The sequence below is a fragment of the Uranotaenia lowii genome, chromosome 2 (genome assembly GCF_029784155.1).
Source record: "Uranotaenia lowii strain MFRU-FL chromosome 2, ASM2978415v1, whole genome shotgun sequence".
NCBI lineage: Eukaryota > Metazoa > Arthropoda > Insecta > Diptera > Culicidae > Uranotaenia > Uranotaenia lowii.
Genome location: NC_073692.1, coordinates 322,706,855 through 322,722,520, shown reverse-complemented (window position 1 = coordinate 322,722,520; position 15,666 = coordinate 322,706,855). Strand labels below are relative to the sequence as shown.

Below are 15,666 nucleotides of genomic sequence, written 5' to 3'. Positions count from 1 at the left end.
ACTATCATCGGACATCAATGGTGAAAACTTCAAAGTTTGCTTAAAATGTGTTCTATAAAAATATAGATATTTAATTTTAAACCCGCTTGTGTTATTTTGTACCGGATCGTCAAAAGTTTGTGTACACTACGTCAACACTATGTAATCTTAAATATCATTGACAAGCTTCTACGTACAAAGAACGCTCCCGTTCTGTATTCGTTAATTACTCAAATAACGGCGAAGAGTTCGTTAATGACGATGAAACAAGTTGAGCACCACTGATTTTCAGTGTGTGCCGCACGGCTAACTCTTACCCAAAACAGAAATACGCAAAATCCAAATCTTCGTGGATGCAATCACAATTTACTCTACGACATATTAAAAACCTAGGCTTGCTTACATTATTTTATCCTACTTACGGGCCCGTATTTCCTACATTAGTGCACAAACTGACAAACAAGACGAACAACATCCATATCACAGTTGGTTCGGCACAGGAATATCACAGCTTTTGCGTCGGGTCGACTATCACAGGAACTGGCAACACTGCTCCACGGGCGCACGTCAACTGCCCGGTGCACCTCCGACTGCCTGCGGCTGGGTCTGTTGGCCACATGCTAGCTGCTTGGCTCAAGACGGGAATTTCGCTCATCAACAACGGTTGGGCCCCAAAAAACGACCCTGTCGATCATCAAGCGCGGCATAAATATTGGTTCGTGCAGTATTATAAACAATAACTCACCCAATGGGGTCGTTGATTTCGATCCGGTTTACTTGACACCGTCTATTCCACGGATCTCGGCGGAGCTGCGCCTCTATACTGGTTCCTACAAATCCAAAATCATGACAAAGCACATTCTGAAGGGAGACTATGATTGGTTTCACTAACCCTCACTGTTGGATCCGGATCACTTTTCTTTCTCTTTTCTGTTTCCGATTTTTCTCCGGCCAGGCACTTATCATGACCAACGATGAAGATCTCTGCGCTCTGCTGGCTGCGGCTCTAGGATGATGCAGGTTGGCGGGATACTCTTTGATTCGTCAATAATTGTTTTGTTTTGCATTTTTCCATTCTTGTTTTACTTTTGCTCTCCCATGTGTGCGTTTGACAGGTACACTCTAAATTATCAACAATGAATTTTTGCTCAAACTATATAAACACTACATGCTCAAAATTTAATAACCAGACGTAAATAATTATAACGCTACACCGACCGAAACGAATTTTGTAAAATGTTGGCTCCAAGCTAGATGAGGATTCAGCTCCCGAGATAGATCGAACTCGAAGGTAACGACGATCAGCATTGTTTAGTTTTTTTTTTTTTCAAAAATAAAGTCTGTAAGATTTTTAATAGAACTTTTTAAATTTATGAAGTTAAAATTTGAAGGTAAGAATTTAATTTTCTATTGGCCTTTGCAACCAGTAGCATTTCCCTTCTTCAACACTTAGCGAATCGTATTTATTTAGCATCCCTTTGTTATTTTAAATGGAAGGCTCACCGTCGTGAAAGTTATCTTTTACAATTTGTTTTAATCTTTCTAACGGGCAAATTAAGGATAAGTTAACCTTTTTCGATGAATATTTTGACTTTGAAACCCTTAAACATGATGCGGAACAAAAATAACACCACTTTTATATTTCTTGAAAATCACTTTTATCCTAAAATTTACTGGGTACGGGACAAACTATAAATGAATAAATAACTGCATTTTAGAGGATTTCTAGGATTCCATCGTTTTTTAAAGGGTTTCTATTTTCTTTTAGCATTCACGAATATATAGTTAAGATCAAAGAAATAGTGAGTTCTCAGTTGCCTATAGGAATAGGCATACCCCAAGGAAGCAATCTGGGATTTCTTCTCTTCCAAATTTATGTTAACGACCTACCAAAACTCACTCTTCACGGTATCTCGAAGCTTTTTGCTAATGATACTTGATTATTCAAATAAGAATGTAGAATCCACTAAACGAGAAATGGAGAGTGATCTGAATATTAAAGATAAGTATCTTCATAACAATCTTTTAACATTCAATATCGCTTAGACAAAATTCAATGTTTTTCGTAGGCTCAAAACGAAGCTGCCATCATATACACCTTTGATCCACAATAATAATGAAATAGAGGAAGTTTCCAACTTCAAGTACTTAGAAATTCGAAAAAGCAATAATGTACCAATTTTCAAAGCCCGTGTTAAAAATTTCCTTAAAACAAATCTAGAGCGGCTGATGTAAGCATAATGCCTTAGTTTCATACCTTTGATAGCTTTAATCGAAAACTTTTAGGGAAACCTTAAGTTCAACTTTATGGGCAAATATTTTCATCAAGAGACAAAATCTTTGATGTTTATTTGCCAAAATCGATAGATCATTGTTCAAGGAACTCGTTTCAGCCATTTTATTGACTGTTTCAACTAGAGATGTACCGAATAGTGGTATTCGGCGAACGGCCGAATACCGAATATTGACCTTTTCAACTATTCGGCCAAACGAATATTCGGCCGAATATTCGGTCGAATATTCTGTTGAGTTTTCAATAGAAATACTTCTATTTCTACTTCTATTTCTAATACAAATGTTCTATTTCTGTCATCTTAATGTCCCTCATGTTTTAAGTCGATTATATCCAACCAGATGTATTAGATCTTTTTTAAGTTAAGGTTTCTTTGATTTTCAGATGACTTGTCGCTTCTAGGACGTTTATTACAAAAGAGATTGGGTTCCAGTGAAATCTGGGACAAAACATATCAAAATAGGTTCCAAGCTATTTGAAATTACTTTTTTGACATTGAATTATATGAACGTCTAATTTTTGCTGGATGTCATCAAAATAGTTGCCAAAAAGAACGATTATCTTTAAACTTAAGCATACAATACTTTCTACGACACGTATTTTAAAAACTTGAAAATACAAGATCTGAACTGAAACTAGGAATATTCTGAAACATACAAGATTGTTTTTCATCTTGTATGTAAAAGAACTTGCAATTTAAAGTTTTCATCGAATTACAACAGCAGTGTTCAAATCGTATCCAAAGAATAAGTTTACTTTAAAAAATCGTTTTGTAACATAAAATTTAAAAAAAAATCAAACACACATTTGATTTTTATAATTTGATTTAGCAATAAATCTCAATAAACCCGGGAAAAACTCGGAAATGTTTAAAGAAATATGTGGCCATCCCGGTCCGATTTAGCTTCTCTCGTATGCTTTATTTTGTTTATGAGCAACCTGTATATATTAAGAAAATTTGGAACAATCGACAATCAAAGTATAAAGCTATCTACAGTGAAAATACACGGAAACATCTAAAATGTTTTACTGAAACCGTACATTTTGGATGATTTTGAAGTTTTTCAACATTAGTTTTATATATTTTATAAATTATCCAACATCAGTTAAAAAATTTGACAAATCTGATCTTGTATAAATTTTTAAAAAATAAATATTCGGCCTATTCGGCCTATTCGGCCGAATACTTAGCTCAACTATTCGGTGAGCCGAATATTCGGCTTAACGGTTTTTTGGCGGTATTCGGCGCCGAATATTCGGCCGACCGAATATTCGGTACATCTCTAGTTTCAACCTACGATATGACTTACACGAGATCCAGTTTCTGTTGTTTCAAAATTTTCACATGGCGCTCGAAACATTTGAGCAACACTATTTCATCAAACTCCATTTTATGACATGAATTGCCGTGCCGTGAATTGATGAAAAAAAGTTCTGAGTAAAGTTTTAATCCAAAAAACAGAGAGCTCATTCAAAAACTTTTTTTTTCTTTTTTTATGGGATTTAACACTTCGTGTTATTCTTCCCTTACGTCATTCAAAAACTTTGGATTCTTATAAGTTAATTTCTATTTTTTGCACTTCAAGTTGTATATGGAAGCAATCTCATGTTGTTAAACGTAATCAAGGCTCATTTTTTATTTTCCTGATTCATAATCAGGGTCGTCCTCGGCATTCCTAATTAGTCTTCGACTATATTTTGCTTTGTTGTAGATTATGCAGTGAGAAGCTTTCCTGGATTTGCAAAAAAAAATCAAACTCACCAGCACAAGAGTATACAACCGTCAAAGTGTCAGCCCATTCCATTTCCCAAGTCGATGAAAAAATCATTAAAAAGAAGTCCATCGAGTTTCATTTGAGTTGACGTTTACAACACTATTCTGTTTACCAGTCCGATAAATGCACTTTTTGTGAACTTAATCATTCTATCTAATTATCATAGACATGCATTAGTATCTCGAAATTAAAAGAAAGGATTTATATCCAACTCCACGTCATATTAACCTTTCTTTGAGGTTATCTCGTAGGCGGGAGCGATATCTCAGGAACGGTTTAAACTGGATACATGAAGTTTTTTGACTTTTCCTAAAATAATAGCTCTACAATTCCTCATTTTTTTTATTGTCGAATAGGGTTACCAGAATCACACAGCAAACTAAAGGGCAATTAGCCGGCTAGGGTCATAAATACCCGAATTATTGTTTTGGTTGAAAAATCAAAACTAATGAACCGATTTTCATAGACACTACCATTGAAATCGTCCAATTGTCTGCTATCAGGTGCTTCTTTAAAAAGTTTAGTTTTGATTGTAATGGTCCTCTTAATCTGAACTTGAAGCCATAAAGTTCCTAAAAATGGGTGTTTTGCATCAAAGATAACTTATTTTATTGAAGTCGTATTGAAGAGCTCTTGATTTATATGAATTCAGATAGATGAAAAGCTCATATTGAAATAATAAAAGTGCTTGGTTTTACAAACCTGGTTATTTAAAAATTTCATAAAAATTTTTATCAATGATTTTGTAACTATTTTGATAATGATTGATGATTGATTTTAATAATGAAAATTGTCGTTCTGTTCAATTACACTCAATTCCAACCGATATTGATGAATTTATGATGAAGAGATTGATATTCAATTATCTATTAAAATTAATTTATGAATCAATTAATTATTAATAATTCAATTATTAAATTATAGAATTTCAACATATTGAAGATCGATTCTGAGGTATATCGACTTTTTCTTTAACCCTTCGTTTCATAAAGTAACAAATTTGCAACAATTAATGTATGAAAAAATGGAAAAATCGTATTTTATTTTATTTTTTTCTTGATGTACTCATTATTTTCAACTGTTTAAAATGATTTTTAAGAAAAAATAAAAAAAATCATGAAACAAAGGGTTAAGCTTTTTGTTTGCTTGAGCACAACTTCTCTGAAATGTAAAATTAAATTTTTAAGTAATATTAAAAGAAACAATATTCGACACTTCAATGAGCTCAAGAATTTGAAATCTGCACATTTAATCCATTTTATTTTGGAAAACGGCTCAGCAAATACCCGAACTCTCTCGTTGTACGTTGTTTGCAGTTCTTTAAGTGATAACAATATCGCAAAAAAATAGATGTTCAGAAGGTTTCCATTTGATTTATTTATTTTTATTGATTAAATAATTAATCAGCCCATTTTTATAAATGCTAAATATTCAGTTAAAAAACAATGGTTTTCATGAAGAAAATCAATTATTTTTCAGTTTTTCTCATATTTCCATTCATGACATATGGCACCGGAATCAAAAAACTTTTTAACTTAAAAATGAATACTTAAACTTGCTAAAGTTTAGCTGACATAGTGAAATTTCATTATTTGAACTGAGATGGTCACAACCTTTGTTCAAATACCATCTTTTTTTTCCATTTAGACTTTTGGCTAATTTTTTTTACATTATCAAAATCATAATGATTTTTCCTCTTCATGAAATGATAGTGAAATTTGGAACAGTAGTTTTGAAGATAGAGCCAAAATATTAATACGGGTTTTAATACGGGACTCTAACCATCTAATCGAACGTTTTTTTTCCTTAAAGAAAAAAAAAGAAGAAAAAAGGCAGTTTTAAAAATATAACAGGTCAAATAGGTGTACGTGAAAACTCTTTTTAACTTGATGGAATCCTAGTAATTGCTGAAAACTTTGTTATAAATACATATAAAAAGTTTTCATCTCGAATAAGACAAACTTCAAAATTTTGTCTTATTCGAAATGTTTTCTGTTACATACAGTTTCATTTCTAAGCTCATAGAAACATTATTAATCACTTAGGAGTAAGGATACGATGGCCATCTGAGGCACGATGAGCCTTTTAAGTTTTGGTCCTATTGTGTTAGTTGTGTTATTTTTTTTGTTTTTAAACTGCTACTTTTCACTATCACGCACATTTAATATTGAAAGCCTTATAAGCTGAAATCAAGATTTCCGAAAACATTTTTTTTTATTTGCGAATTTTTTTCTGATATTCTAGATTTCACTCACTATCCATTTCACCACTACACACAAAAAAAAAGCATAGTAGAATTACTAAATCCGTGGTTTAAATGAACAACAGGCAACCATATTTTTGAGTAAAATATGTTTTGTTGTTTATAATACCTTACGCATAGAAATTTTACTATGTGTTCAATTTGGCTGCGCATAGTAAATTTGACTGCGTTTTAGTAAAATTGTCAATGAAATGATGCATTGTCCTACTTCGTCCCTAGTAAAATTAATATGTTCCATGATGAAACTAGTATGTGTTATGATAAAAATTAGGAGGCGCGAGGAGCTTGAATTAAATAGTAAAATTACTATGTATGTTTGTTTGTTTATTTGCATGCATGTATTATGACATTATTTGAAATATTAAAATTCACACTTCCGACAAACGTCGGTCAATGTTAGTGTGTTCTCCCGATGCTCTGGAAAGATTTTCAAAGTTATGAAACTTTAAAGCAGCTGAAAATTAGTTTTTTTACTCACGGGTTTGATGATTAATGATCCTGAATTAGTGTAAACAACAAGAATGTTTTGCATGGTAAAATTATCATACGCACTGATGTTTTTGAGTCAATAATGTTTTGTTCTCAAAAGTACCATGTGCGTAGTATTTTGTTGATATGAATTGGTGCCACAATGTCTAAATTACTATGCGGACGCTAGTTGTAATAGAAATTATGATGAAATTATCATGATCATAGTATTTTCGACAACAAACATTGAGAGTTATCGAAAATTACCAGGTACATAGTAATTTCAATATTGTTTCATGCGCACTTTTACAAAATCGATGTTAAACTTTTCATGGTTGAAAAAACTATAGCGCTGAAATGGTAAAATTATCATGACAGCGTCTTTGGGATAACCACTCAATTTTTTTCCGTGTATGATTATTTTCTGTGATACATTTCATTAATTTCAAAAGTCATGAAAAATTAGATGTTTTTTTATATTATGCTTCAGAAAAATCATTTAGCATCAACAATTATATCATATTTTTCAAATTCGGAGTAACAAATTCAAAAATTTTATAGACATTATAAATAACAATTTAGAAAAAATGTGCAAAATTTTAAAAATCTGTGAAATCTGGGAATACTGTGCGAAAATTCTGTGTTCTGTGACACGTATTCTATGATGTAAATTTAATCAAAATTCTGTGAAATTATAGATTTTTCTGTGCTTTCGGCAACCTTGGCTGAAACACTTGGGCGTAAAGAAACTTCTACCAAACGAAAGGCAAACATTTTGGGGCCATCTTACCCTGCACGTTTGAAATCCGTCAGATTAGTTAGTGTTAGCGAAATTCCAATTTTCTGCACGTAGATATGCTTTGTTTTGCTTCAAATTTCTCAACTGTCCTATCTCATTCTCGCCATATGTATATTTAAGTTAGGTAATGTCTCAAGTTTTCATTTAATTTTTATGCCTAAACTACAGGTGAGCTTGAGGTGTTCGTCATGGCCCTTTATCCCTTATATGGTAAATTTATGAAATAATCTTGATTTCAAAGAAATACATACTTATGTACTGGACAAAATTATCTACGCACTTGCTATGAGTTTTTCAAATCCCTATATGTTTTTTCATATATCAACTAAAATATTTAGATATATTGTAGATTATTAGCCATTTCTCGAATACTTCCCAAGTAACCATAAGCATTAAGCCAAAACCCTGAATCAGCATTAAATCAACATTTCTAATGCAAGTTAGCATGAAATCACCATTTCTAATGCAAGTTGGCATTAAATCAACATTCATAATGCTTTTTTGTTTTATATAAGCATTATTAATGCATAGAAGCAATAAAGAAAATTAGCACTAATGATAGCACTATATGCACATATAGGGTAGCTCAAAAGTTAATAAGCATTAGGAGTGGTGTGCCCCGAACAGTACTTGAAGTACGGATTTTTTCACCCACCTTATCAGCATCAAGAGTGGTCGAAATGGTAAAGGCGCAAGGAGAGATAAAGGCTGCTGCGGGATCCTCGGTTCGAGACTCAGAAGAATTCATTAAGCAGGCATAATCCTCCTTCATTCAGCAGGTTGATTGATGTTGCAGATAATAATTATTTATTTATTTTTTGTTCATTTTAATTATTCAAAAAATAATAATTAAATAAACAAAAGGTGTTCTAAGTATGCATTGTTAATGCTTTTATACGGCTTGCGAAAAATGACGTTTTGATGGTCCTCTAATTCAGCATTTGTAATGCTTTTTAAAGGCTATGTTGTGATAGCAGTTAATCAGCCCGCTATTTCGCCTTTTTAGCATTACATCTGCATTATATACGCATATAGTGCAAAACAAGCATTAAGACAGAGTTATATATGGGAATATAGTGTTGATTAAGGGCTATGTTTTAGTGCTTATGGTTACTTGGGTTAATTCGGCAATTTTTGGTGGTTGGTGATAAATTAAATCGCCTACCAAGACACTTTAAATCACCATATCAAAAACGTTTCAATTAAGTGAACTTAATTATTATTCATTTACGATACGCTATGCTCAAAACAAGTTGAATCGGACGGCAGTTAGGTTAGTTTGTATTTAGGTTGTCAAATATATGCGAATATGTTGATTCGATATTAAAAATTTAAGCTACCCTTAAGAGAAATGATTTACGATGAATGAGCGGTGCTTCAATTGACACTCAATCCGTTATCACCCTTTATTCCTTTAACATGATCACGAAAAGAAATGTTACCTTTGAAGCTCTTGATAGCGTGGCATATATTAATCAACTGATTAGTTGGCCTTCAGGTAAGGGGACGGAACGCGAATTCTGCTGACTTTAGTTCATTTTTCGGAATTATATTTTTTATTTTAATCAAATTACTTGAAACCATTGTAATTTTGTTATTATAGATATGTATATCGCCTTCTCTTTTGAAGCTATGTAAGATATGTACTTAAGCGTGGAAATGGAAGCAGAGGGAAAATTTCATGACCGAATTTGAAAGCCGACCATATACATTTTGTAGATTGGCCTAAAAATTAACCTGTGCAAAATTTCAACTCAATCGAACTTCATTTATGGATGTCACTAAAGGGTGGACTGGAGGAATTTCGGAACATCGAAATTTCAATTTTTGACGCCATTTGATTTGACTTTGAAAAGCAATTAGGGAGTTTTTTTACTGGGTTACAGAGTACATTCTTAAAAAAGAGAATGATGCAAAATTAAAGATTTCAAGAACTTGTTCAGGATTCCACATAAACTTTATTTATTTAGATACATCCAAGTGAAGTTACGAGCCGCCCAATTCCAAAAGTGTCATATTGATACTCAAGAGCGGATAAAGGTTGAAAAGAAATTTTGACAATGATAATAATTGATAACTTTTAAGGAGTGGAAAAATGGTTGGAACTATTTTTTTTTGCTCATTGTAAAATTTGCAATAATGCAAAGTAGAAAAATTAGAATAAATTTAAAGAATTGACAAGTGGAAAGATCAAAGATACAGCTCTTTTGGTGAAGAAAAGAAATAGAAGCTAGTAATGTTTGCAGGACTACCTAAAGCTTAGTTCGTTTGGAAACGGGACAGTTACGAATGCGTGTATCCTAAAAACCATTTGTTTGATCGAAATGCTTTCTATAAAGGAAATAAAGATTATCTTATGATACTTCATGAAAAAAAATATTTATCGTTTTCGGTAAGAAATATTTCTACCTTATTCTTGGTATCTCCCCTCGGTCGGCGCATACTTTTGTGAGTTTTGATATTATTTAGTTTTTCCCACTTATACTTCAAATCTGTATTTTGAGTGGTTGCACCCTCCTCTTTCAATGTAATCGATTAGTTAGGATCGTAAATTGAAAAATATATTTACAACAGTACTTTTAAAGCACTTAAAAACAGTGAGAACCAAAATTTGATATGCAATACTTTTAGCTCATCGGAGAAAAATATTGGGGGAACATTGGTTTTTTTTTTAAATGATTTTAAGCCATTAGAACGAATAAAATATAAAATACCTATAATCTGTTATTGGAACGACATATTTTGATTTAAAAAATTTATTATGAATCTGGAATTCATAAAGTTTGAATTTACGCATTAGTTTCAGATAAAAAAGTGATATCGGAAACAAAGCTGGTCTAATGCTCACTTTTTCAGCAAACTTTTTATAGGCTTCAAACACCATTATTTATTAAAATAACAACAAGAAGAATTGAGACGTTTGAAAAAATTGAATTATGTGAAAAAATTATATATTAACTTAAATTTTAAAGCTTTGAATATTCAATCTCGTGAGCAACATGACCTCTGGTTATATCCGCAATCGATTGACATCCGGAAAAAGCCATCGTCAGATCCAGCTCCTTCTTCAAAATGTCCAGTACCCTCTCAACTCCACACTGTCCATCGACAGCCAATCCCCACAGAGCTGGTCTCCCGAAAAACACCATTTTGGCACCCAGTGCCAGAGCTTTGAAAACATCCGTTCCCTCGGTTATTCCACCATCCAGCACGATTGTGGTGCGATTTCCTACGGCAGCCACTATTTCCGGTAGAGCTTCGATCTTAAAATGCGAAAATCTGAATTAAATAACCATAAAATCGATAATTTTTTGAGAAATCTAACCGATGCCGGTACTGAGTCCAATTGCCTAGCGCCATGATTGGAAACCCAAATCCCCTGCACTCCAATGTCAGCGGCCAAAATAGCATCATCCCTTGTTAGAATCCCTTTAACGATCACTGGAAGTTTTGTAAAATTCAACAACCACTTCACGTCGTCCCACGAAAGCGTTGGATCCAGTTGCTCGGTAATGTATTCATTGATACCGGACCCTCCCTGACTCTGCACTCCGGTGGCCTGGCGTCCCTCGAAGTTCGCCAAACTGCAATGAAATTACCCCAGTGTTATCAGTGTTTGTTTACTGCAAACCTAAAAGCCAAACAAACATCAAGTGTGGTGGTAGGGAAAATTTGTTCCTCATATCAGCTCGTCGCAAACCAAACATGGGAGCGTCCACCGTCAAAACGATTGCTTTAAAACCAGCTTTCTCCGCCCTCCGAACTAAAGACTCCGTCAGGGCGCGATCTCGGTAGATGTATAATTGGAACCACTTGGGTGATCCAGGCGTTGCCTCAGCAATTTCTTCAATCGAACTCGTAGCAATGGTACTCAACGTGAATGCTACACCTCGACTGGCGGCTGCCCTTGCATTGGCCACTTCCCCATCCGGATGTGCCATCCGTTGCATGGCCGTCGGAGATATCCCAATAGGCATTGCAAACTGCTCCCCAAACAACGTAACCCTCATATCCCGCTTGGATCCACTTCGTAGCATCCGGGGACGAATCCGGATCCGTTCGAAACTTAAACGATTCAACCGGAGGGTAAGCTCATCCCCGGCACCACTTCTATAATAATCCAGCGCATTTCGGGGAATAATTTCCGCGGCACGTTTCTCGTAATCTTTCACCGAAACCAGGGGGCTGGACATGTTGTTCAATTGATTACCACACGAGGGAAAAATAAGTTACAGGCGTCACTATTCGAAGTGATCGGGGACACTTTCAATCTCAGACTAAATTCCTCAGGGGCTTATCATCTACTTACCTATTTGTGGAGCTTGTACACTGGGAGATAATATTGGCTGCTCTGAATGATAACAGACTCAACAGTCTGGCTGCTGGTAAAAACTAGATTGACCATCTGTTTTAAAATGAACAACGTCGGAGAGATTGTACGAGAGTTTATACTGTCTATTGAATGAATACTACTATTGAATGAATTTTTTGTCATATAGAGAAGACAGACTCACTAGTTGAGGAACATGTAAGAAACAACTTACATAGAAAACTAACCCCCCCAATATGTCACAAAATTTGCCCTAAATCACTCTAAGTAGGTCAAAGACATTTAAATTTACGAAACTATAATAGACCTTCACGAATTGAAACTTATGTTATTGTAAGCTTAGAATTGCAATTCAATAAACATTTTGAGTTGAAACTCAAATATTGATACACAAAAAAGGGCATTTGATATAGCTCAGTTGGCAAGTCACCCAACCAAAAGTCTCGTTAAAAAGGTCGAACACAGCTTAATCAGCAAAATCAATGTGCTGATGTTCGTTTTATTTGTATTTGTATTTGTTATATTAATAATCATGTAACTTAAGATACAAATCTTTTGAATTGTTACAATTTGAATTTCGTTAGCTTATATTCGTTCCTTACGATTTTCATATTTGTTTTAACAATATTTGCAGAAAACCTATCCTATGTTGTGAACCTCGTCAGCAAACGCCTCTTAAAACTAGATCTCGTATGAGCAGATTTAACAAATATGGGAGATTATTCTATTTTCTAATACTTAATAAGCAGAGCTATGATGTGAGATAAGAAAATTTTTGGTTCGCAAGTTTCTCAATGGTACAAGAAGTGATCGCAAATAATCTGGTTTTCCAGTTGAATAGATTCTGTGAACCATTTCACAAGCACGAATTTCATACAATTCTTCGAACCGACACCCAATTAAGTTTGACTGAAGATACGAAACATGACTAATTCTCGGAAGCCTATAGACATATCTAAGGCACGCATTTAATGCAATGCGCAATGATTTACTGATTGAGCCTGAGCATTTAATTTGAAACAAGATCTATAATGGAATAGCGAATAAACATATGCTTTAAAAAGTTTTAATTTTGTACATGAATCAAAAAATCTGGTGGATGAATTCAGTTTTTACCATAAATTTTGCCACACTGAATTTTCCAGTTGAGTTGGTTATTGAATGTAACTCCTAGATTTTCAGCATGTTGCACAAATCTTATTGTTTTCTGATTTATAAGCAAGAGTAGCGGCTCTTAGAGGTTTTTGCGTGTGCAGAAAAGCATTGCTTTTGATTTAGCTGTATTAATAGGAAGAAGGTTGTGAACTGACCATTCATGGATATTCTGAAGATCAACGTTAATTTCAGGACTCATTTCTGAAAGAGAAAATAAGTTTTCTTTACACATGTAAATCTGAACATCGTCAGCAAACATTTAAATTTTACAGTGCTGTATAATCTCGGGCAAATCATTAATAAATAGTGAAAACAGAAGAGGGCCTAGAATTGATCCCTGGGGAACACCAGATTCAATAGGAATAAAATTTAAAAATTTTTTTTCGTAATATACGGCTTGAGTGCAATTTCTTAAATATGAGAGAATCATTAGAGCTGCTTGTTTGCTAAAGTTGAATTGATTCACAAGTTTTTGTATTAACTTCACATGAGAGACTCTGTCAAATGCTTTAGCAATATCATTATGAACTTTCATGAGCACTGTTTCTGTGCTGTGTAACGATCTAAATCCGGATTGAAAAATGGTAAGCAAGTTATTGCTGTTGACATATTCTGTAATTTGTAATTTAACAAGTTTTTCAAATACCGTAAACTGGGGATACTTTGATCACCAGGGTAACTTTGATCAACATGATATTTTTGCAGATAATCATCATTAACTAAGCAACAAGTTAAAATATCTGAAAACTGTTTACTACGTTTGAAAGCCTATAAATTTAGTTACGAATAAGCTAAATTTGGTTTTTATTAGAAGATTTTTGATATTCCTAATAATGTAATTTTAAAAACCTAAAATATCTGGTTTTTCGAAGGCTCACAAACAAACATCTCTCCTGATCAAATTCAAGCATTTATGAGCAAATGGGTTGTTTAATATGAAAGTTCAACTTTTTTCTTTGTTTAGGTTTAGTTTAAGTGTTATTTTTAAGGTCTTTTGGTGATAATGTTTTTATATTGAAAAAAAACGGTGTATTTTCATGAGAAACCCCGAATATTAAAAATGGTCAAAACCCTATCAAATGGTTCAATTTGAAGAAAAAAAATACATGCGAACAGGGCGAGGACCTAAGGAATTGCATGAAGGTAAAATTTTATTTGTTTTTAAGGCCAAAAAAAATTGAGAAATGTTTATAATTTTTACCCCTAGATGTATGCGGCAACATGGTCCATCTTTTGACTATAAATGTTTTTGAAAAAAAACGTTGAAAAACTCAGTATAGTCCTAACAGAAATTACTGTTATTAATGTTTATGCTTTGTGTGCTTATTGGCACCATAACAAAAATTTTGAAGATGTTGCGGTACTTAAAAACCACAGTGATCAAAGTCACCCCGAAACTCGGAATCTGGTTTTGTAACAAACATTCAATTATTACCACCAATGTCTTTTGAATTTACTACAATCAATGATCATGTTTGATACTTCTCACCTCAGTAAGGGTTTTAAAAATTTCAGATATTACAAAAAAGCAACCCCTACCAAAATATTCAAAAATGAATTAAAAAAGTGATCAAAGTTCCCCCAGTTTACGGTACTTTAGAAATTGAAGGTAAAATACTAATAAGTCGAAAATTTGTTATTTCCTTGTTATTGGGATTCTTTGCGATTGGAATAATTTTAACCTTTTTCCACTGAAAGGGAAATTTCGAAGTAGTGATAATTGTAGCGAATAAATGAGAAAGAAAAAGTAGTATTTGAGGTAGAATTAAACCGATCAGCTTTAGAGAAATGTTTGTCAAGACCAATAGCGTCTGATTTTATAGAAATTATAGCACTCACGATTTCGTAGATTTCACTATTTCTAAAATGAAAACCTCCTGTGTTACTGGGCACTATAATTTCAGAATCGCAGCTTTGTGGAAAATTAGAAGAGAATTATTCATTAATCTCGGAAACAGAATAGTTCAACGTGGGTGAATCCACTTGACGTTTATTAAGTCCAAGGCTTTTGAGATTATTCCGAAATTTTTCAGGAGCTAAATTTTTATCAAAAAGTTTTTTGTCGCGGATTCGTTTAGCTTTATGAATCAGACTCGTAACCTTGTTTCGTAATAATCTATAGAGAATTTTATTTTCTATGGTTTTTAATCTCTTCCAAGCTCTGTAGGCCAAATTTCTGTTCATCATTGCTAACTGGATCTCAGTATTGAACCAAGAATTTTCTTTATATTTTCTGAGCTTTAGGGCAAAATACCTTTCTTGTAAATTTGTCAAAAAGTCGTTTAAAATTTGTACCAGCATCGGCATCATTTTGATACTGTAAAATGAATCAAACGGGAAATCAGAAACATGATTAAAAAGTTCTGCAGCGTTATAGTTTATGTAGTCCCAAAACCAGTATCCATGAGGTTTTAAACTTGGTGAGAAATTTAAGGATGCGAATATCAAATCATGATTTGAAACACCAGGCCAAGAAATTTGATTGAATCTAAAGATGAACTCTGGAGAATCAGTAATCAAAATATCCAGGAGTGAATGACCATGGTTGTGAAAGTACGTTGGTTCAAAATTCACATGATCCATTGACAGGCTGATTAGAGTTTC

At 33.4% G+C, this 15,666-nt stretch overlaps 1 protein-coding gene across 1 annotated transcript; it reads right to left on the bottom strand.

The window, feature by feature from the left end:
- Positions 1-10,496: 10,496 nt before the first annotated feature.
- On the bottom strand, positions 10,497-11,872 carry LOC129746688 (uncharacterized). The gene is made up of 3 exons (XM_055740536.1): positions 11,226-11,872; positions 10,903-11,161; positions 10,497-10,840 (listed from the first exon to the last, which is right to left on the bottom strand). The coding sequence occupies exons 1-3, from the start codon at positions 11,768-11,770 to the stop codon at positions 10,544-10,546; spliced, it is 1,101 nt and encodes a 366-aa protein (XP_055596511.1). The 5' UTR covers positions 11,771-11,872; the 3' UTR covers positions 10,497-10,543.
- Between the last annotated feature and the right edge of the window lie 3,794 nt (positions 11,873-15,666).

What these genes read in the sequence shown, in the direction of transcription:
- LOC129746688 (XM_055740536.1), bottom strand. Translation starts at nt 11,770, where the DNA reads ATGTCCAGCCCCCTGGTTTCGGTGAAAGATTACGAGAAACGTGCCGCG. An exon ending in TCCCTACCACCACACTTGAT is followed by an intron (nt 11,162 to 11,225) that starts GTTTGTTTGGCT and finishes ATTTCATTGCAG; the next exon opens with TTTGGCGAACTTCGAGGGAC. An exon ending in TGGACTCAGTACCGGCATCG is followed by an intron (nt 10,841 to 10,902) that starts GTTAGATTTCTC and finishes TCGCATTTTAAG; the next exon opens with ATCGAAGCTCTACCGGAAAT.